The sequence below is a fragment of the Oncorhynchus mykiss genome, chromosome 13 (genome assembly GCF_013265735.2).
Source record: "Oncorhynchus mykiss isolate Arlee chromosome 13, USDA_OmykA_1.1, whole genome shotgun sequence".
Classification (NCBI taxonomy): Eukaryota; Metazoa; Chordata; class Actinopteri; order Salmoniformes; family Salmonidae; genus Oncorhynchus; species Oncorhynchus mykiss.
In genome coordinates, this window is record NC_048577.1 from 23,648,479 (window position 1) to 23,670,650 (window position 22,172).

The following is a 22,172-nucleotide window of genomic DNA, read 5'->3' on the forward strand; positions in this document are numbered from 1 at the left end:
GGTGTACAGGAGTAACTCAGTTCCCAGAGAGGAAGGAAACTGCTTAGGGATTTCACCATGAGGCCAATAGGGACTTTAAAACAGTAACAGAGTTTAATGGCTGTGATATTTGAAAACTGAGGATGGATCAACACCATTGTAGTTACTTCAAAATACTAACCTAAATGACAGAGTGGAAAGAAGGAAGCCTGTACAGAATAAAAAAACATTCCAAAACATGCAGGTAGCGGGGCGGCAGGTAGCCTAGGGTTTAGAGCATTGGGCCAGTAACCGAAAGGTTGCTGGATCAAATCCCCAAGCTGACAAGGTAGAAATCTGTCGTTCTGCCCCTGAACAAGGCAATTAACCCAACGTTCCCCTGTAGGCCATCATTGTAAGAAATAATTTGTTCTTAAATGACTTGCCAAGTTAAATAAAGGTTTATTTTTTTAATGTAAATCCTGTTTGGTAACTAGGCACTGAAGAAACACTGCAAAAAATGAGGCAAAGCAAGGACATTTTTGTCCTGAATACAAAGTGTTAACATTACTGAGTACCGCTCCATATTTTCAAGCGTAGTGGTAGCTGCATCATGTTATGGGTATGCTTATAATCGTTAAGTATTGGGGAGTTTTTCAGGATAAAAAATGTATGGAATGGAGGTAAGCACAGGCAAAATCTGGTTCAGTCTGCTTTCCACCAGACACTGGGCGATGAATTCACCTTTCAGCAGGTCAATAACCTAAAACACAAGGCCAAATCTACGCGTGAGTTGGCTTACCAAGAAGACTGTGAATAAATCAATCAATCAAATGTAATTATAAAGCCCTTTTTACATCAGCCAATGTCACAAAGTGCTATACAGAAACCCAACATAAAACCCCAAACAGCAAGAAATGCAGATGTACAGTCGTGGCCAAACATTTTGAGAATGACACAAATATTAATTTTCACAAAGTCTGCTGCCTCAGTGTCTTTAGATTGTCAGATGTTACTATGGAATACTGAAGTATAATTACAAGCATTTCATAAGGAGCAAAGGCTTTTATTGACAATTACAGGAAGTTGATGCAGAGAGTCAATATTTGCAGTGTTGACCCTTCTTTTTCAAGACCTCTGCAATCTGCCCTGGCATGCTGTCAGTTAATTTCTGGGCCACATCCTAACTGATGGCAGCCCATTATTGCATAATCAATGCTTGGAGTTAGTAAGAATTTGTGGATTTTTGTTTGTCCACCCGCCTCTTGAGGATTGACCACAAGTTCTCAATGGGATTAAGGTCTGGGGAGTTTCCTGGCCATGGACCCAAAATATCAATGTTTTGTTCCCCGAGCCACCTAGTTATCACTTTTGCCTAATGGCAAGGTGCTCCATCATGCTGGAAAAGGCATTGTTCGTCACCAAACTGTTCCTGGATGGTTGAGAGAAGTTGCTCTCGGAGGATATGTTGGTACCATTCTTTATTCATGGCTGTGTTCTTAGGCAAAATTGTGAGTGAGCCCACTCCCTTGGCTGAGAAGCAACCCCACACATGAATGGTCTCAGGATGCTTTACTGTTGGCATGGCACATGACTGATGGTAGCGCTCACCTTGTCTTTCCCCAGACAAGCTTTTTTCCGGATGCCCCAAACAATCGGACAGGGGATTCATCAGAGTAAATTACTTTACCCCAGTCCTCAGCAGTCCAATCCCTGTACCTTTTGCAGAATATCAGTCTGTCTCTGATGTTTTTCCTGGAGAGGAGTGGCTTCTTTGCTGCCCTTCTTGAGAACCAGGCCATCCTCCAAAAGTCTTCGCCTCACTGTGCATGCAGATGCACTCACACCTGCCTGCTGCCATTCCTGAGCAAGCTCTGTACTGGTGGTGCCCCGACCCCGCAGCTGAATCAACTTTAGGGGATGCTCTTGGCGCTTGCCGGACTTTCTTGGGCACCCTGAAGCCTTCTTTACAACAATTGAAGCGCTCTCCTTGAAGTTCTTGATGATCCGATAAATGGTTGATTTAGGTGCAATCTTGCTGGCAGCAATATCCTTTCCTGTGAAGCCCTTTTTGTGCAAAGCAATGATGACTGCACGTGTTTCCTTGCAGGTAACCATGGTTGACAGAGGAAGAACAATGATTCCAAGCACCCCTCCTTTTGAAGCTTCCAGTCTGTTATTCGAACTCAATCAGCATGACAGAGTGATATCCAGCCTTGTCCTCGTCAACACTCACACCTGTGTTAACGAGAGAATCACTGACATGTTGTCAGCTGGTCCTTTTGTGGCCGGGCTGAAATGCAGTGGAAATGTTTTTTTAGGGGATTCAGGTCATTTGCATGGCAAAGAGGGACTGTGCAATTAATTGCAATTCATCTGCTCACTCTTCATAACATTCTGGAGTATATGCAAATTGCCATCATACAAACTGAGGCAGCAGACTTCGTGAAAATGTATATTTGTGTCAGGAAAAACTCCCTAGAAAGACAGGAACCTAGGAAGAAACCTAGAGAGGAATGTTCCTGAGTGGCCGAGTTACAGCTTTGATTTAAATCTACTTGAGAATCTATTGCAAGACATGAAATTTGTTGTCTAGCAATGAACAACGACCAATTTGACAGAGCATGAAGAATTTGAAAAGAGTAATGGGCAAATGTTTCACAATCCAGGTGTGGAAGCTCTTAGAGACTTACCCAGAAACACTCACAGCTGTAATCGCTGCCAAAGGTGCTTCTACAAGGTATTGGCTCAAGGATGTGATAATATATATTTATTCCATTTTGAATTCAGGCTGTAACAACAAAATGTGGAATAAGTCAAGGGGTATGAATACTATCTCAAGGCACTGCATGTATGAAAATACCCTCAAATTAAAAGGTGACATTCTGTGCTGTCACCTCGTATGAACAATTTTACCTCTGATCCAAAATGCAGGAGTATAGAGCCAAATTAAAGGTTTTAGTTTTACTGTTCAAATAAATACCTAGGGGAGTATATATCCTAAAATATCCACTATAAAGCCTATTTCCTCTGCTGCTCCTTTTGACTTTTTACTCAAATGTCTGAGGCTTTTCCCATGGAATATCATTCCTGTGTACTGTATTGAATGGCAGCGTATTAAGTCGTTACTGTGTCATGTCTTGGGAGTTGTTCTCTGCATCTTCCTCCTCTTTCATCCTACACCAACCCAGCCCTATCCCCACTCATTGCCACAGAGACCTCCGAGACGGAGATCACCACCACAGAGATTATCAAGCGCCGTGACGTGGGGCCCTACGGCATCCGCTCGGAATACTGCATCCGCAAGATCATCTGCCCCCTCGGCACTCCCGAGACCCCGAAAGGTGAGGGAGAAGCAGCCGGCTAGAATAAAACTACACATGGAATGTAAATGAGAGGATAGTGGTGATGTTTTTTTCTCATTAAGGTTACTTAATTTTATGTCATTCTTGACTCTCTCTCGCTCTCTCTCGTATTCTTCTCTCACTCCTTCCCCCTCTACTTTCTTGCACCACCCTTACCGTCCCCCTTTCTCTTGCATCCATTCCACACACATACACATACAGAGACTCACACGCCACAGAGGAAAGGCCTGCGCTCCAGCAACCTGCGGCCCAAGAAGCCGGAGCCCAAAAAGGAAACTGGGCCGGTGGTGATTGAGTCCTGGGTGGCCGAGGAGGAGCTGGACCTCTGGGAGATCAGGGCCTTCTCCGAGAGGTCAGAGGGCAAAGGGCACAGGGGCATGAGATCTAGGGTGCATAGTAACTGCCTACTCCATGCTATTCTCTTGAGTGAACTGTAAATTCATACGGTCATTATCTTCTGTTATGAACTCACTTCGACTCTCTAAGACTAAGAATTTTTATTTTTTTATAATAATCATAATTTCTCTACATTTGATTTACTATAGTTTTTGTATAGCCAACTGCATTCATTTGGGGGGAAAAGAGTTAAGTTCCAGTTCTTTCTGTGGTTTGTGTATGATACATTTATTTTTGTCTTCACAGGGTTGAGAAGGAGAAAGTCCAGGCGGCGGAACAGGCCAAGGTGAGTAGGACCACTAGCCGTGTGAATAATAGGGATGTTTTGTTGTGTTTTCTGGATTATTTCACGGTTTCTCTTGTTCTAGAAGCGTCTGGACCAGAAAACAGGCACTGGATCTACCACCGTCATCACCACGGGGAGCCCAGCCACCCCCGCTTCCACCCCCAAGGTAGTGACCCTGTCGGGCCAGGCCACCCCCGGAACCAAAGTAGTACTGGCTACCAAGATGGGCACCCCCGTCACCTTCCAGCAGAACAAGAACTTCCAGCAGTCGTTTGCTTCCTGGGTCAAGCAGGGGCAGCCCAGTGGAGGTATGTCAAAGGTCATAGGTCATTTTCTTTGTTCACAAGCCAGTAGATTGGTAAAGAGAATTACTTTCACTGAATCTCAGTCAAATGTGTCTCAATTTTATTTATATTCAAGTGATATTTTTTACTTAGTAGGGAATCTTTGCAAATAGAAAGTAGTAGTGGTTGGTGTATGAATCAACCCCTGACAAACTAAATCTGTTTTCGTTAGCGTTAGTAGCTGTGCTTGTTTAGCCGCAGTTGTTGTTTGACTCTCGAGCGGAGCCTCATTTGCATATTTCCCTGTAGCCTCGCCGGGCACGGTGGCCACGACGGCCGGACAGACTTTCCAGATCACGGGCACGTCCATGGGGGGCAAGGTGCTCACCGCCAAGCTGCCGCTGCCCGCCAACAGCAAGATTGTCACTGTCAACGTGCCAACCACTCAAGGAGGTACAGTGATTCCCCTGTGCCCACACCAGAGACACGGCGAGAGAGAGGTTTCACTTGAAAAACGGATATTTTGATTTCAATGGGACAACCTGATAAAATCATGTTAAATTAAACAAGAGAGGGAGTGGTGTTGTTTTAAATGCTGTTCAAATGCATCGTTCATTCCTCCCTTTTTCTCCATGATGTCAAGGATAGATGACTGAAAGCAAAATGTTTCTCTCCCACCCGCCATCTTCTCCAACCACTAGCCTAACTTACTCTACCAACCCCCGTCTTCTCCGACCACTAGCCTAACTTACCACTATTGACAGAAGCACTGTCTCACACACCTGATGTGGCACAAGACTGTGGTAAGGTCTGTCCTCTTGACCAGGCTAGTGGTGCGGTGCCCACTCGATGCCAGCCCCATTGTGGTGCCCCGCCACGCGCCAACCCATTAGTCAGTGTCTCAGTCTGGAGTGGCACATGCACATCATGTCTATTTGTGCCCTGTCGGCATGGCAATCGAACGGAACGTTGTTATTTTAGGTGGGACAGAACGGTAGACTGTGTAGTCTAAGAACTTAGCCAGACCGTCTTTTGAAGTAGCACGCTAGCTAATTTAGAAGTCAATATTGACTCATCGGATGAGGTGATGGTTCATATTTTTAGCACCAGTGTCCCGTTTGAGTTCACCTTTTTAACAGTGGGTTGATGACGAGTGTACAACACTGTTTAAAGGCACCGTCCTTCATTTGTTTATTCAGCCAAATGGCAATTTATTGAAATTCCCATTGAATATCTGTAAGTATTAATGCTTCACGATGACTGACTTGGACTAGTACTTGGTTTGTTAGTGTGTGAGTGATTGTAGGTGAGGCAGTCTTCTAGTGGCTAAACGGGGGAGATGCCGAACTTATGCTTGTAGACTTATCCGAAACGTTTTCTGACTTCAACAAGGCTGCTTAGTTTTTTTGTCATTATTACTGGCCAATACGAATCCCCTGAGCTGACAAGGTAAAAATCTGTCCTTCTGCCCCTGAACAAGGCAGTTAACCCACTGTTCCCCGGTAGGCCGTCATTGTAAATAAGAATTTGTTTTTAACTGACTTGCCTAGTTAAATCAAATCAAATACTAAAACTCATACGATGCAAAAACATGACCTTGTCCCGAACGTGTTTCCAATTATCTATATAAAAGGGTGGTCAGGCTCATGACTACACTCTTTGAATATATATATACAGTGGGGAGAACAAGTATTTGATACACTGCCGATTTTGCAGGTTTTCCTACTTACAAAGCATGTAGAGGTCTGTAATTTTTATCATAGGTACACTTCAACTGTGAGAGACGGAATCTAAAACAAAAATCCAGAAAATCACATTGTATGATTTTTAAGTAATTAATTAGCATTTTATTGCATGACATAAGTATTTGATCACCTACCAACCAGTAAGAATTCCGGCTCTCACAGACCTGTTAGTTTTTCTTTAAGAAGCCCTCACACACACACAAGACACATCCATGTTTCAAGAGGATAGGCTACATCACTCCGCAAACAAACAGCGCTCCTGCCGAGGGACACCCTTGTTTCATCCTGTCGACCAGGAAGGAAGGGAGAGCGAGAGAGCTGGTAATAAAAGAGCAGTAGTATATTTTTCCAGCGTGACTGTTTCAATGCATGTTTGTTTTGGAGCGTGCTAAGGAAGGCGGAGCAGGAAATCAAGTTTACCTTGAGGTCTGGTTTGTCAGACAGGTAACCCGCTATAGAGAGATGGAGGATGGAAGGATTTCTACCCTCTCCCTCCCTCCCTCCCTCCCTCCCTCCCTCCCTCCCTCCCTCCCTCCCCCCCCATCCCCCTTCCTCCCTCCTTCTTTCTGTGTCGCTTGCTCGCTTGCTCGCTAGCTCACCGACTCTCCAAACAGCTACTCTTATGAAGTGGACGTTTGATTGTCGGTGCCAGAACTGAAACTCCCCAGTCTTCTACTGTAGCTGGTTTAACCTCTGCTATTTGAAGAGGGGAAGCCATTGATGTATAGCTTTACCTTATCGGTTTTGTGGTCAGAAAAAAAGGCAACAACAACAAAAAACACAGAGCGAGGAGATGGTGAAGAGAAGGGGGGAAAAAGACAACAATTTCAGATCTTTTGAGGAAACGCATTTTTCTTTCGGTTGCCGTCCTGTGTCCACGTGAGTTCGAAAATATTGAAGCGCGGCCAAAGTAACGACTATGAAACACTTGCTTTGTCGGAGGAGAATTCAAGGAAAATCCATACATAATTTAAGAGCGGGTCATACGTGATGGATTCAAATCAACATACCCCGTTTGAAGATTGTTTTCACGTTGTTTACTTGCTGGGTTCATTTTGACTGTGGTCAAGATCAGAGAGGGTTGCTACTTGAAAGGAACAAAATCCACAAGTCGTTTATTGAGTGACGTTTTGATACATCATGAAATGCGCAGAATGGATAGTTTGTTTCTATACCTGATCAAAGGGATACCGGTCTAGCCTTGAGGGGACATTTCAGTTTCCTTCATTTCCAAAAGGCAAAAGTGAAAAGCTAGAGTAGGATTATCGCTTTTAAAGAGATGTTGAATTTTGAGTAAATTCATTTCTATCTTTTAAGTGTGACGCATTTAATCATCAAAAGTCAGAATAACACACAAGTGTATTCTGAATATTTAACAAGTATTAGATAAAAACCAATCCTGTATGTGTGGGTTCACAGTGATAATATGTCCTCTCCACTCCCCAGGTATGATTCAGAAGCAGGTGCTGGGCATCATTCCCTCAAGCCAAGCTGGCGGCGCCCAGACCTTTGCCTCGTTCCAGCCTCGCACCACAACCATAAACATCAGGCCGGGCATGCCAGGCTCACCACAGCAGGTAACACCCCATAGACCATCTTTCTCCATCTGTCAGTCAATCAATCACATCTATTTATAAAGCCCTATTCCCCTCATCAGTTGTCACAAAGGGCTTTACGATAACCCCGCCTAAGATCTTCAAATTCCCCCTTCCTTACCAACATCCACCCTGCTCCCTTGTCACCCCACACACACACACACACATCCCTCTAAAACAGGTCATTAGCAGGACCACGTGATTGACACGTTATTGAAAGAATTCCCGTGCAGTATTAACAGCAACCCTTCACTGGAGTCAGTGTCGTCCCTGTGGTATAAGGGGAAGTCCCAGTGGTTCTGATCTTGGCTGTGTTTCTAGGTGCTCACCGCTGGAGGCCAGATCCGTCCGGGGATGACCGTGATCCGCACCCCCATCCATCAGACAGGCGCCATGGGTAAAAGCATCCTCCGAACCCCCCTCATGGTGCAGCAAGGTAGGCTGTTTGTATTTATCTACTCCATTAAACAGCTTGATAGGCCATTTAGAATAGTGTCTTTCACTTACTTGTGTTCATGCAAGTTCTGACTCTTGTCTGTCTGCCTTTCGGTCTGTTTGTGTGTCTGGACTTGTGTGTGTGTCCACTTCCGTGTGTGTGTGTGTTTTCCTCCTCCAGGTCAGGCAGGCCAGCAGGTGGTGACCCAGATCATCCGTGGGCAGGCCGTGTCCACGGCCATCTCAGGTGCCAGCCCCGTCACCACCGTGGCCGGACAGAGGATGGGCAGCGCCCCCAAAACCCCGGGCCAGCCCAACACGGCCCAGACGCCGCAGCGGGTACACCAGGGCCAGGTCAAACTCACCCTGGCACAACTCACCCAGCTCACCCAGGTACCATCAGCTACCCCATAATAACCTGATGTCAGGCAACAGTGGGACAATAGGTTTCTGCTCTGCCCACCTTGTGTATCGTAATTCTGCACTTTTCAAAACGAGTATGTTTTGATTTTAGTCCTATTCAACGGGAAAGATCGGAATAACTCATTTTCATGTATAATCTATATGTGCTAGTTTTGACATGGTCTGTTTTTTTTTTGATCATAGATCAGTTTGTCTAGCCAACTCCTATGGTCGTTGCTATATATTGCCTGACAAACCGTTCTGGGACCAGGCTGCCGTTGTACCTCTACATTACCTCCAAAAGCATCACCCCTCCCTCATCTCCCTGTCTCCCCCCCCCCCCCCCCCCCCCCCCCCATCAGAAGCAGCAGAGCCAGGCAGTAGAGCGGCCAGGCGGCGGGGCCCAGGGCCTGACGGTGATGATCCAGGGCCAAGGCCAGGCCACGGGCCAGCTGCAGGTCATCCCCCAGGGGGTCACGGTCATCCCCGGGCCCGGTCAGCAGCTCATGCAGGCGGCCATGCCCAACGGCCATGTCCAACGCTTCCTCTTCACCCCCATGGCCCCTGCCGCTACCCCAACCTCCACAGGTAGTCTAAAGAGTGAATAATAGTGTTTATTATTGATACGGATACAGACACACAGTCTCCATCATCCACTGCAGGGCTGTGGACACAAAATGGGAGAATGTTTTCTGACAGTGAGAGGTTACGGTGGTATGTAACGGAGGTTATGGTGGTATGTAACGGAGGTTACGGTGGTATGTAACGGAGGTTATGGTGGTATGTTACGGTGGTATGTCAAGTGTTTTATCCTGTTTGGTGCCGACTGAACAGGACCCAGTACCCAAATGTTATGTAGCCTACCAGCAGCCACACATACACTCGCAGATCATTGGTTCATAGCCTGTGTGTCTTCTAAAGGTCTGCCCATCCCCTTTCTCTCCTCCCTTCAGCCGCTACCGCCCCGGGACAGACCACCAAGACCCCTGCCCAGCCCGCCCAGCAGGCTGCAGCTCCCATCCAGGCCGGCGCCGCCCTGGCCACCAGCACCCCCCCATCCGCCACCCCCCAGGGCCAACTCCCCTCCCAGACCCAGGCCCACATGCCCATCCAATCCCCCACCCCCCTCCAGGTCAAGTCCCTCAAACACCCCCCCGGCACCCCCACGGGCCGGCCCCAGCAGACCCTTCAGCTCCAGGGCTCCCCCCACCAGCTCATCACTGTCCCGGGCCTCCAGCAACAGGTCCAGGTCCTGGCTCAGCTCCAGGCCCAACAGGGGACCTCCGGAGGCTCTCTCCCCCAGCAGATCAAGCTCCAGCTTCCCATCCAGATCCAGCAACCCGGGGTCGGTGGATCCCAGCCTGGAGGTTCGATCCAGAATGTGGTGGCCATCCAGACGGCCAGCGTGCAGGAGCAACTCCAGAGGATCCAGCAGCTGAGGGAGCAGCAACAGCAGAAGAAGAGGCTGGCGGCCGAGGCCAAGCGGGAGCAGGCGCTGGCGGCGGCCAGCCAGAGCGACATCATCCAGAAACAGGTGAGGGCGCGGTGGTCAATATCAGAAACGTGTACTTACGTGTGTTTTGCTCGCATGTCTGTGTGTTTGGATGATGGGGACGTGTGTGTGTTCAGGCAGCCAGCCAGACACAGGTGGTATAACAGTATAGTAGGCCCATCTCTCTTTGACATCAGCACATAAACAGTACTCTCAAACAGCCTGCTCCCACGATTGTGGTTTATTTTCCAAGCTGTCCACCGCCACTGTCTTTGTCTGTTTTAGGGGTGTGTGTACGTGCGTGCGTGTGTGTGAGCATGTTTGTGGCTTGCGTGCACCCCTAGTCTAGTGCATACACACTATGGGTACCTCTGAAATGGCACCCTTTTTCCCAATATAGTGCACTACTTTTGACCAGAGCCCTATGGGCCCGTGTCAAAAGTAGTGCCCTATATAGGGGATAGGATGCCATTTGGGACGTACCCTATGCATAAGGTTTCTTTATTGTGTGTTTATGCGTCTTGCGTTCTGCAACGCATGTATTTTGCCTGCGTTGTAATTAACACCTGCTTCCTGTATATTTGACGTCTATTCCCTATATAGTGCACTACATTTGACCAGATCCCTATGGAACCTGGTCCAAAGTAATGCACTTCATAGGGAATCGGGGTGCCGTTTGGGACGCAACCGTGTGAGGCCTGAGTTGACCTCTGACCCCTCTGTCTCATCTGTGACAGGTGGTGATGAAGCAGAACGCCGTGATCGAGCACCTCAAGCAGAAGAAGCCCATATCCCCCGCCGAGAGAGAGGAGAACCAGAGGTGAGGGACTAGGAGCTAGCTAGTGCTGTTGCCATGACGATCAGACCTTGTGTTGACCCGCCGTGTGTGTGGAGGTGTCATCCGTTCCCTCCCTGTGGAGAAAGCCAGGGGTTATATTTAACGTGTCTGGGTCATGGGAAAGGTTACCTCAGACAGACCATGTGTTTGTGTCCTCCTCACTGGGTTTAAACCAGACCTACAGTCCTGGAGCAGGGCGAGCCAGGGCACTGTGGTTTGTATCCCAAATGGCATCCTGGTTCCTATGTAGTGCACCACTTTTGACCAGGGCTCACACGCAGGCCAATTTTTTGGGTCTTGTCTCCCTCCATCTCTCTCTTTTGTGGTCAGTCACGTCAGTGGACACAGTCTGGGAACCATGGTTGACCTTGACCTCCCCAGCTTGTGTGTGTGTGTGAGAGAGAGAAAGTGTGCGAGAGAGCAACGGCTTCCTATTGCTAGTCTCTCTTTCCATTGCTCTCTGGCCCCACCTCTAAATAAACACAGGGAACAAAAACACTCTTGACATCTGTCACATGTGACATGGCTACCGATTGGCTTACAATGTTTTGTCTCGTAGTGTGAGGTTACGGGTCATGGAAAGGTTCATGATGTATGGAAACATTATACTTTACATTTCCTTCAAGTCCATTTAGATTTGATCACTTGAATTCCCCCCCCTCCCAAAAAAAAAAGATATATATATATATATATATTCACTTCAAATGTCCTTCACTGGACTATGGATGAAAATGATCTTCATAGCTAACTCTCCTGTTACATTGATGGGAACACTGAAATGAAGACGATCCACTGTCACCTAAAAACGTTTTAAAATCCCAGCCACCACTCCCCTCAGGATGATTGTGTTCCTGGTGGTATTCAGCTTTATAAATGGCTATAAGCATGTATGAGCCTTTATAATGTCTTATAAGGCCTATAACATGTTGTCTCTCTCCCCTTCCACCCAGGATGATTGTGTGCAACCAGGTGATGAAGTTCATCCTGGACAAGATCGACAAGGACGAGAAGCAGGCGGTCAAGAAGAGGAAGAAGGAGGAAGCAGGCGAGCAGAAGAGGACCAAGGCCAACGCCACCAAGCTGTCGTCGCTGCTCTGCCGGCACAAGGAGACGCTCAAGGCCGAGATCCTCAAGAAGAGAGCCCTGCTGGACAAGGAGCTGCAGCTGGAGACGCAGGTCAGACACACACACACACACACACGGCATTCTCCCATAAACGTACTTGTACTCACGATGGACACATGGTAGCAGAGCTGCACACAGATGTCCAACACACACACACACACACTTTTGATCTCACTCTCTACCCGTATCTCCTTCCACAGGATGAGCTGAGGAGGGACCTCGCCAAGCTGCGACGGGACAAGGAAAGGGCCCAGGCGGCCGCCCACGCCGCCACCGCACACACGCATCACGCCCAGCACGCCCTGACACACACCTCCCAACTCAACCCGGCGGCCTTCGCCCACAAGCGGAAGCGGGAGGAGGAGAGGGACGCGGCGTCGACGGCTAACGCCAAGAAGAAGAAGATGATCACCACCACTACCTCAGACAGCAAGAAGGAGACCAAGCTCTACTGTGTCTGCAGAACGCCCTACGACGAGTCCAAGTAAGAGACCGGCTGTGCTCTACATGGCACCCTATTCCCTATGCAGGGCCCTGGCCAAAAGCACTACACTATACACGAATTAAGGTGTCCATTGGGCTCCAGTCAAAAAGTAGTGCGCTAGGGAACATGGCGCCATTTGGGCCGTACCCCAACGTTTTATGTACCGCAAACGTGACCCTTGTCCAAAAGCCGTTCTGAGGAGCGTCAATCTAGTTCAAACACGTTAAATGTATAGTAAGCTTCCTCCAATGCCTCTCTGAAGAGACAGTCAAAATGTATACCATTAACCATTTACGAGGAAGCTCAAACATTAACACAAGTCAAGATCAATTTCACCTGAAACTATTGCGGTGTGTTTGGACTTTAACTGATAACTCTTCATTATTTAACTTCCTGAAATGCCCTCAACCAGGAAGTTGAAACACTCTGGCAACACACAGATGGCATTCGATACATTCCTAACAAACGTACCTGAAACCATGGGGGTTAGAATGACCTCGTTTGACCCCCATAGTGATTTGGCATTCTTTCACGTCCTGTGTTCTCCCAGGTTCTACATTGGCTGTGACCTGTGCACCAACTGGTACCACGGCGAGTGTGTGGGCGTCACCGAGAAGGAGGCCAAGAAGATGGACGACTACATCTGCAGCGAGTGCAAGCGGGCCCAGGAGGGAAAGACCGAGGAGCTCTACTGCATCTGCCGAACGCCTTACGACGAAGCACAGTAAGTGCATAGGAGTGTGTGTGGTGTATTGGGGTTCTCAGTGGCAAAAACGTACAGTGTTACCTATTAGATGGTGATATCTGTTGACCTTTTGATGTTTAGTTTCAGTGAAACGTTGTATTGTTTCATATTTCCTTTGACGTCTAGGGTTGAAGGTTGTTCTGTCTAACAGAGCTTGAATTCCTTATGTAAAGACATTGGCCCTCTGAAATCTGTCTTGCCTACTACTTACTAAAACGACATACTGTGTACTAATCGCACTACGTGCTATTTAGGCGTTCTGTTTACTAAAAACAACCCTCCAAGCAACACGTATCAGCATACTAGGCTCATCCGTACTGAGAATGCGTCATCTAATGCGCAATTGCGTTGATTCCCGCCATTCGTTCATTTTGATAGAACACATCCCCTCTTCCCCTATACACATGGGACTCCAAAGACTATTCTCTCCCTCAATAGTGTGCAGCGAATTCTACTTGATGAAAACCAGAAATTAGTATGTCTATATCACCCTGGCTTTTAAAGCAGACACACTTTCTGCAATGTTCCTTACTATAAAATGTATTAATTTCACAAACCCAAAATGCCTACTATTTAGAATGCAGCTATGGGTATTCGGACACGCCAGAGTCTATTTCTACAATCGGACTTGGAACAGAAACCAGGGTCGTGTTCATCAGGCACAATGAACGTAACCCACCCCTGCCACCCTCCTCCTCGCCCCCGCTCAGGTTCTACATCGGCTGCGACCGCTGCCAGAACTGGTACCACGGCCGTTGCGTGGGCATCCTGCAGAGCGAGGCCAACCACATCGACCAGTACGTGTGTCCACAGTGCCAGTCCACAGAGGACGCCATGACCGTGCTCACGCCGCTCACCGACAAGGATAACGAAGGGTTAAGGAGAATCCTGCGCTCCTTACAGGTATGTCACCCCTTCCTTTGCTCCTCCCTTCGCCCTCGTTCCCCCTCTACCAGGCGTCGGGACGATACGAAACAAAGCCCTCCTCTGTTCTCAACTCTTATCTGATCTGTGACGCTGGTCCCCTGGGCGGCACTTGGACAACTGCCCTGGCTACAGGGTTTTTTCCACCCTCCTCTTCCTTATCTCCTCCTCTTTTTCCCTCTCTTCTTCCCCTCCTCCTCTCTGTCCGCATGGCACGGACGTAGCCGGAGCACATCTCTGTTGAACCAGCTGCTTCCAATGCCATTTTCAACCTCTTGTTTGTTTTCCTTCCTTTTCTTTGCTGTTGCTGCTGCACGTCTCTCAAGTGTCTCCTCTCTCTTTCTCTCTCTTTCTCCCTGCCTCTCATCAGGCTCACAAAATGGCGTGGCCGTTCCTGGAGCCGGTGGACCCGAACGACGCCCCAGACTACTACGGAGTCATTAAGGAACCAATGGGTGAGTGGGGGGGATAGTTCTGCTTATTTGCATTGATTCAACGTTGTAAAAAAAAAGAGGTGCTGTTGTCATAAATTGGAATAGTCGTCACAAGGGACTCCTAAGTTGTTACACACACAAACACACCCCCAAACACACACACACACACACACCATCGCCCTGCTAGAGAGGAAAGGCCTCCAACTCAGATCAAACTGCCCATGTAAAAGGCGGACTTGCGTCAACAGGGCCTTTTTGAACTTCCACACAAACAAACCTGTTAATGAGCTGCCGGAAAAACCCCAGAGACTTCTACACTTGGACACAACAGTAGCCCCCTTCTACACTACAGTGCATTCGACTTGGGCCTGGAAACTCTAGTCCACCGCCCGCAAAAAAGAAACCTTTTCACCCTGCAGAAGAAAAAGCCAAGTCTGGCCACGGCTGTCCGGTCGGCATAAGTTTGGTGTTTGTTGATGAAGTCTGATGACTGAGAAGAAGGCCCTCTTTGATATGGGCACGGGGTCAGCCTGCTGACCGGGTGGGGGGTGAGGGAAGGTTAAGAATCGGATATGTTTATTTAAAATGGAGCCCCGGGGCACGACACGGGAGAAAACCACTGCTGCCCTGTGGGGAATTATGATCCTTCATAGGGTCATAATAGCTTGTTGCTAGCTTACCTAGCTAACTATCGTGATAATTGAGTGTCAACTTTCAACTTCTTTCAAAGGCAAATTTCATAACAGTGACATCATGTTGCCAGAATCAACGCGTCGGCCGCTCGGTCACATCCCGTGTAATTCGCTTTGAAATGGCCCGAGCCTGGTGATCGAGGGTCGAAACTAGCGTTGAGCTAGTATTTCTGACGGTCAAGTTGACGTACAAGTGATGTATTGCGCTTTTCGACGCATACTATCAAATATTTACACCACATAAACTGCAATTCCTTTTGAAGCGACTCTGCGAGGATGTCGGGAAGAGTCAACTTGATGATTCCGGAGGTGATTTGTGTTCTGTTCTTGTCTTCCTCCCTTCTTTCTAGACCTTTCTACAATGGAGGAGCGGTTGCAGAAGCGCCACTACATCAGGCTGACGGAGTTCGTGGCGGACATGACCAAAGTCTTCGACAACTGCCGATACTACAACCCCAGCGACTCGCCGTTCTACCAGTGCGCCGAGGTCCTCGAGAACTTCTTCGTCCAGAAGCTCAAAGGGTTCAAAGCCAGCAGGTAAGACCTCTGACCTCTCCCTTGGCCTCGTCAGTCAACTCTGACATTTTAAACTCTGAGCTCATCCCACCCTTTTTTCGCCCCTCCCCCGTCTTTGTCGTATCCGCCTGCGCTCCTCCTCCGTCCTCGCCTCTTCTTTGTGCTGTTCTCTTATCCCTCCCTCTCTCGGCCACCCCTTCCTTCAGACATAACCCCAACTTTAGGATGATTCTGTGAAGTTTGGTGTTTTGGGGGTTGTTTTTGCCATCTGTAGTGCTTTAGTCTCTGTCACATCTGCCGTTGGGGTCCAACCTAGAGGGCCTTAGCTGCCACCAGACCGCCAGCCCTTCCACACAGATCTGTCTGTGGTCTGTTGTGTGGAGCCTGTTTGTGTACGCGTGTGGCGCCAGCTTTCTATTGGCATTCACTTTCAATTCACTTTCACACGCTCAATGTCCTTAGCATCCCATCTCCTGTCTTTAGCGCGTAGTTCTGCATCTATACCTCCTCCCTTGCATTGTGTGTTTGTGTCCTTATGGTCATGTGCTTCCACCTGCATGTGTTTATGTCATCCATTCTCTCTCCCTCTCTTACAGATTGTGATGTCATAAGTCTGGCCTTGTAGTTGGAATCTGAGCTGGGTGCCGGGGTCACTCTAAAAAAAAAAAAAAAAAACATTAGGCTATCCTGGACCTTGCTGTTTTTAATTCTTTAAAACAGCGTCAAACTATTTGTAAGAAAGTATATTTACAGTATAAACCACACTGGTGTGTTTTTTTGTATTTTTAGAAGGAAAGACACTTTAAAAACATTTCTCCATTTGACAATGGCAGCCATGTTGGTCACAAACAGCAATCAAGGGAAACATCTGTTAGGTTTTTTTTTCCTACATTCATTTCACAGACAACAGACATTCGATGGAAGTTGAGTTCATTCCTGTTTATATCTCAATCCGGTGACTTGTGAGGCACAATATCAAGTTTTCGAAAAGGTTAGTTGACAACCTCATCATTGGGATTAGATTTTGCTCAAATGTCGGAACTTATTTCTCACACATGTAATGTTGCATTCAAGTCAGTTCCACATGTGCAGATGACCTGTCACTTAATTTAACGGAGGACGGTTATTGTATTGATGAAGTGCAAAGATTGTACCTCCTCTTAGCTGGCCATTTTTAAAAAGATTAGCAACGTTTACCAGTTAGTCTTTTATCTGATTTATTCATATATAACGTTATTGTTTTGTGTGCATATTATATCCTTTTGTGAAGGTGTATTATGTGTTCAAAAGGAGAGAAAAAATGCTAAGATATATATATATATATATATATATATATATATATAGGTCATAGTATTTTGTGTAGCTTTGCAGTTAATTTCTGATGAACTCGACTGTCCCACGTTTTAAATGGTATGTTCTCACTGTACATACAAGCCTTCTAGAACATTAAACTAATGTAACACCAACATGGCTGCTCTCTCTGCTCAAACGTCTGACCCCACTGGCATCCAATAAGAGTTGTTGTATTCCCTCATGCACATTTTGTGATTTGTCAAGCTTTTAATTTCATTTTTCATTTTTTTTTAAACACGTCAAGCGATCACATCAACTGTTTCCCCTTCTCTCTGCGTTCTGTAGGTCTCATAACAACAAACTGCAGTCTACAGCCTCTTAGAATACACAGACCGCACTCCTTCTAAAGCTTACTGTCAAAATGGCTGCCAATGTGGTTCCCCCTGAACACTCATACTCCAATGGGGAAGCCAGGCTACTTCTTACCTGTCCCCACACACATACCACACCTGTCGGACTTGGGAGTGGGAGTCACACCCCCTGTTTAAAACCAGCACACACTCCTCGAAGATCGTAGCCGACGCGTGCTTCAGGCCGAACGGCCTTGGTACCAAACCGGATGAGCCCTCGCCACTCCTCAACCACCTCTATGGCCGTGGAAAGAGAAGAGACTGGCAGTGGAAGGCTCCATTATCCAAACCCTTAGTGTTCATGATGGGTGATACCACATCCCCAACAAACAGGGGGAGGGAGGCTCAGACTTTCAGTTCACAGCCTGGTTCCTTCCCTTCAAAACACTTCCGATCTGGTGGATGAAATGGAGGGATGGCGGGAGAAAACCCCCCTGAAGTCAATAAGCTAATGGGCTGTTCAAGGGCAGTACGAAACAAGGCAGCAGTAGACTCTTTTCAAGTTGTTAATTCCTTAACTAATCTCACATCTCTTTTGTATCAGCTATTCATCCTTCCCTGGGGTCAACTCCCATTTCAGACTGTGTATGTCCCAAATGTCACCCTATTCCCTATATAGTGCACCACTTTTGACCAGAGCCATATGGGTCCTGGTTCAAAAGTAGTGCTCTATAAAGGGAATAGGGTGCCATTTGGGAAGACAACCACGGACATTTTCCAGCTGTCTCTTGTTTCCTCATTCAAAATGGGTCTAAATAGCACACACACACCTGTCTGGCTGCTTGTGTTTGGAACGAGCTGATCCTAGATCAGATCCCACATGGTGCCACCTTGAAGATGCATGTGCCCTGACCTCCAAACAGGCCATAGAGAGTCCAAGTTACCATTTCTATGTCATGTCTCAATGTGGAAATGCTATCCTGTTTGTAAAACCTTGTTTTTTCAGATGTTGAACCTGTTTTCCTTTTTCTTTGTTACCACCTAAGACGGGAATATTGGTGTATATGAAACGACAGCCGACATTCAGAAAACAAGCTCTATTTCTCGCCATGTAGAGGCTTCTCGAACATTTTTAATTGAAGACATTCATCCGATGAAAACAAGAAAAGCTCTCCAAGTCTTTCGACAGGAAAATAACAGAGGATGGACTTGGAGAATGTGAAAGCCGTTAAAAGGGCATATTTAACCTAAGTGTACTGACCATCCACACCGCAATCCCCCCCCCCTCAACTCACAGGCCCCCTATAAAGGATTAAGTCAAATGCTTTTGAGTTCTGCACTGCATCAAGTAAACATGCTGTGGTCTACAACAGTAAATCAGGAAGTCAACCTTCGTTGAAGAATCTTCATACTAAGTTGGGGTTTGTATGAAGATTTCTTTAGGAACTCTTGGCCATTTTGATCATATTTGGAACTCTTCTGTAATAATTGTGTCGAGGCAGTACTGTTTGTTGGGGGGAGAACATTTTTGGAGTTGTCATTGGTGCTCTTAGTTAATCTCTTAGGCTTAGGTTTGAAGAGGGGTTGGGGTAAATTTCATTTCAATTTTGGAAGTGAACTGAACCATTTTCATTGGAATTTTAGTTTACTTCCTAAATTGAAATGGAAATAACCGAAACCCTGGTTTGAAGTGCCAACAACTTTTTCTGAGGTGGACTGAGTTGAGAGATGAGGTGACCGAAGTCTGTCTGTCAGGTCCTGTTCACAGACCTGTTTGCATTTCAAACCATGCACTCCAGTTTCTATTCTTACATGCATCGTCCACCATTTTGTATTTCATGTTGTATAATATGGCTGTCGATAAACAAAGAGATTTTAGAGGTTTTTATAGCGTTAGTACTTTTCTTTTTGACCGTCTTAACCAGCAACTAAGCCTACCTGTAGATTCAATAGATAGAGAATATCTTTTGTCATAGTGGACTCTACATTTAGGTAAAATTGCCCTTTATATTAAAAGTGCTGCATATTGTGTGCATATTGATTTAAAACCGGGCGGGGAATGTTGACTCTTTTTGAAGAGTTTTTTTTATTTTATTTTTAAGAACCAACCAGTTCTACACATCTCTTAATAACTTCATCACAATATCTGTTGTTATTTATTCATATCGCTGAAAATATTTCATTTTTTTTTAGTAAATGTAAGAGGAAACATAACTGGGGGAAAATACTCTATGTTTTTAACAGATTGTGGCAACTCTTATGAGATCCTTTTTTTGTACTTGATAGGACATTTCATCCTAGATAATAAAGTCATGTTTTTGACATCAATTGTCCAATGTGCTGTCATCTTTGTTTTTACGTGCTTATGTTGTAATTCATTTGTGTTTAAAGGGCCAGGAGTTTTGTCCAGACGTGTTTATCCTGTCAGGTCACTTTGGTCAGGAATATGTCATGAATATTAAGTAGTTTGTACCTTTCTCATCCCTTTCCGCAGTGGAGTTGGATTAAGTTGCCTCAGACACTGATCTAGAGGCAGCTCCTCTGCATTTCCTCCTGTAAATGTTTCAGGTATTTTTGGTATTTAGTAGGATCCCCATTAGCCGCTGTGAAAACAACAGCTACTCTTCCTGGGTTCCACAAAAGATAAGACATTCGGGGAGGATTAGCTGATCCTAGATCTGGGCCTATAGGCAACTTCTACCCAGACAAGAGCAGGGGATGATGCCTGAGGGCAGCACTTATGCCCCCCCCCCCCCCCCCCCCCCCACACACACACACACACACACACACACATTGTATTTCCCCTGTACAAAAACTCCACCCCAAAACATTTTTTTGGGGGGGGGGGGGGGGGGGGGAATTTGTTTCTTTCGTTCATTGTTGATTTAGTCCTGTATGATGCATTTTGCATGATATGATTCTGTGTTTTTCATCATATGTTGCAAAATGCATCATATGGGCTAGATTTCTGTATTTTCAAAGTTACATAGCTTGAAAACTTGACTGCTGCCATGCAAAACATTTTGGGACTATATCAACAATAGATTAATGAAACAAATACCAAAAGATAGTTTGGGTGGAGTTTTCATTTAACCTTCTCCTCTCACCAAGAGACCCACACACCGCTCCCTTCTTCACGCTCCTCCTCCACTCCAAACCCCTAACTGAATCCAGAGCTTTGCATGGACACCAAATGGACTACAGATGACCACAAGTCCCATCAATTCCTCTCTCTGTGGCTTGGGGGCTGGAACTCTCTCGCTCTCTCTGTCACACAGGAAGGAACTAGGACAAATTCCCACCTCGTCCCTTACCCCAACCCCTTATCCCTATTCCTCTCCATAAGGAATGTTGTCCCGCTGTGATGGTAGCCGAGATGCGAGCGAGCTCCCGTTTCCTGCCCGACTGCATCTGTTCTCTCCAGCTATGTTCCCAGATGGACTTCAAAGCATGGGAACGGCTCGGTTCAAAAATGATTCCCTAGGCCAGACAGAGCCCCTATTACACCACAATTATGACCCTGTTTTGGGGCACTTAATCACCAGGGGTTATCATCAGGATTGAAACAGTATTTTGTTTTAATATACACTCCAGTTCAAATCTGTGTGCACCATACATAGAGATCCTATAATTCACTAGAGAGGCTGATGTCATAGACGCTCATAATTCCAGAATGTGTTCATTATGGCAGCCATCTTGGTCAGGAATGAATCCAGAAGTGATTATATATGTCATTCTGTGGTGCCATTCAAGAATGTGTGTTTGCAAGGCTTCGGCTGAGTGTTAGCCCCCACCGATAGCACATGAATAGACCCACAGACCACACCGACACCCAATGAGTAAATAACAAATGCATCTTTATTAGTTCCATGTAGTATGAGATGAGATATGTGCACACAGTGCAAACCTTTGGCTTTTTGCTCATTTTAAGTATGAGGATAGTCAAAGATGACAGGCTAGACCAAGGGTCTGTGGCCTGGATGTCTATCTTATCATCCAGTCAAAGTTTTCCCTCAGGAATGGAGAGAGCCCGGGGTCTCTCTCTGTCTTGATGTATGTACACACAGTGCCTTCAGGAAATTTTCACTTCCCTCAACTTTTTCCACGTTTTGTTGTGTTACAGCCTGAATTTAAAATGTATTAAATTGAGATTTTGTGTCACCGATTTACACACAGTACTCCATAATGTAAAAATTGATTTTTTTTTTGTAGAACACTTTTTTAATTATAAAAAAAAATGAAAAGCTGAAATGTCTTGAGTCTAAGTATTCAACCCCTTTGTTATGGCAAGCCTAAATAAGTTCAGGAGTAAAAATGTGCTTAACAAATCACATAAGTTGCATGGACTCATTCAGTGTTCAATAATAGTGGTTAACATTATTTTTGAATGATTACCTCATCTCTGTACCTCACACATAAAATTATCTGTAAGGTCCCCCAATCGAGTAGTGAATTTCAAGCACAGATTCAACCACAAAGACCATGGAGGTTTTTCAGTGTCTCTCAAAGAAGGCCACCGATTGGTAGAAGGATAAAATAATAATATTCCTTTGAGCATGGGGAAGTTATTCATTAGGTTTTGGAGTTGTATCAATACACCCAGTCACTACAGAGATTCAGGCGTCCTTCCTAACTCAGTTGCAAGAGAGGAAGAACACTTCTCAAGGATTTCACCATGAGGCCATTTTGTCCTGAATACAAAGCATTATGTTTGGGGTAAATCCAACACAACACACCACTGAGTACCATTCTTCATATTTTCAAGCATGGTGGTGGCTGCATCATGTTATGGGTATGTTTGTCATCGGCAAGG

General features: G+C 46.2%; 1 protein-coding gene across 5 annotated transcripts in view; it reads left to right on the top strand.

Annotated features, from left to right (window-relative positions):
• The window catches only part of LOC110485993 (nucleosome-remodeling factor subunit BPTF), a 56,349-nt gene extending 36,654 nt beyond the window's left edge, over positions 1 to 19,695 (top strand). The window contains exons 15-33 of one of the 5 annotated variants that reach the window (XR_002468019.2): positions 3,150 to 3,302; positions 3,525 to 3,675; positions 3,966 to 4,005; positions 4,088 to 4,313; positions 4,599 to 4,742; positions 7,481 to 7,611; positions 7,951 to 8,065; positions 8,246 to 8,457; positions 8,829 to 9,054; positions 9,420 to 10,000; positions 10,696 to 10,778; positions 11,747 to 11,972; positions 12,122 to 12,405; positions 12,956 to 13,129; positions 13,861 to 14,053; positions 14,445 to 14,529; positions 15,551 to 15,737; positions 16,313 to 16,707; positions 17,355 to 19,692. Coding sequence is in view for 4 of the 5 variants with exons in the window: in XM_021557263.2 (XP_021412938.2) it covers positions 3,150 to 3,302; positions 3,525 to 3,675; positions 3,966 to 4,005; positions 4,088 to 4,313; positions 4,599 to 4,742; positions 7,481 to 7,611; positions 7,951 to 8,065; positions 8,246 to 8,457; positions 8,829 to 9,054; positions 9,420 to 10,000; positions 10,696 to 10,778; positions 11,747 to 11,972; positions 12,122 to 12,405; positions 12,956 to 13,129; positions 13,861 to 14,053; positions 14,445 to 14,529; positions 15,551 to 15,737; positions 17,355 to 17,391 (3,248 nt within the window). In the remaining variant the exon portion in view is untranslated. Of the gene's footprint in view, positions 1 to 3,149; positions 3,303 to 3,524; positions 3,676 to 3,965; positions 4,006 to 4,087; positions 4,314 to 4,598; positions 4,743 to 7,480; positions 7,612 to 7,950; positions 8,066 to 8,245; positions 8,458 to 8,828; positions 9,055 to 9,419; positions 10,001 to 10,695; positions 10,779 to 11,746; positions 11,973 to 12,121; positions 12,406 to 12,955; positions 13,130 to 13,860; positions 14,054 to 14,444; positions 14,530 to 15,550; positions 15,738 to 16,312 lie in introns of all 5 variants that reach the window. The other 4 variants (XM_021557263.2, XM_021557266.2, XM_021557267.2 and 1 more) reach the window with 4 other exon arrangements.
• Positions 19,696 to 22,172: the final 2,477 nt, after the last annotated feature.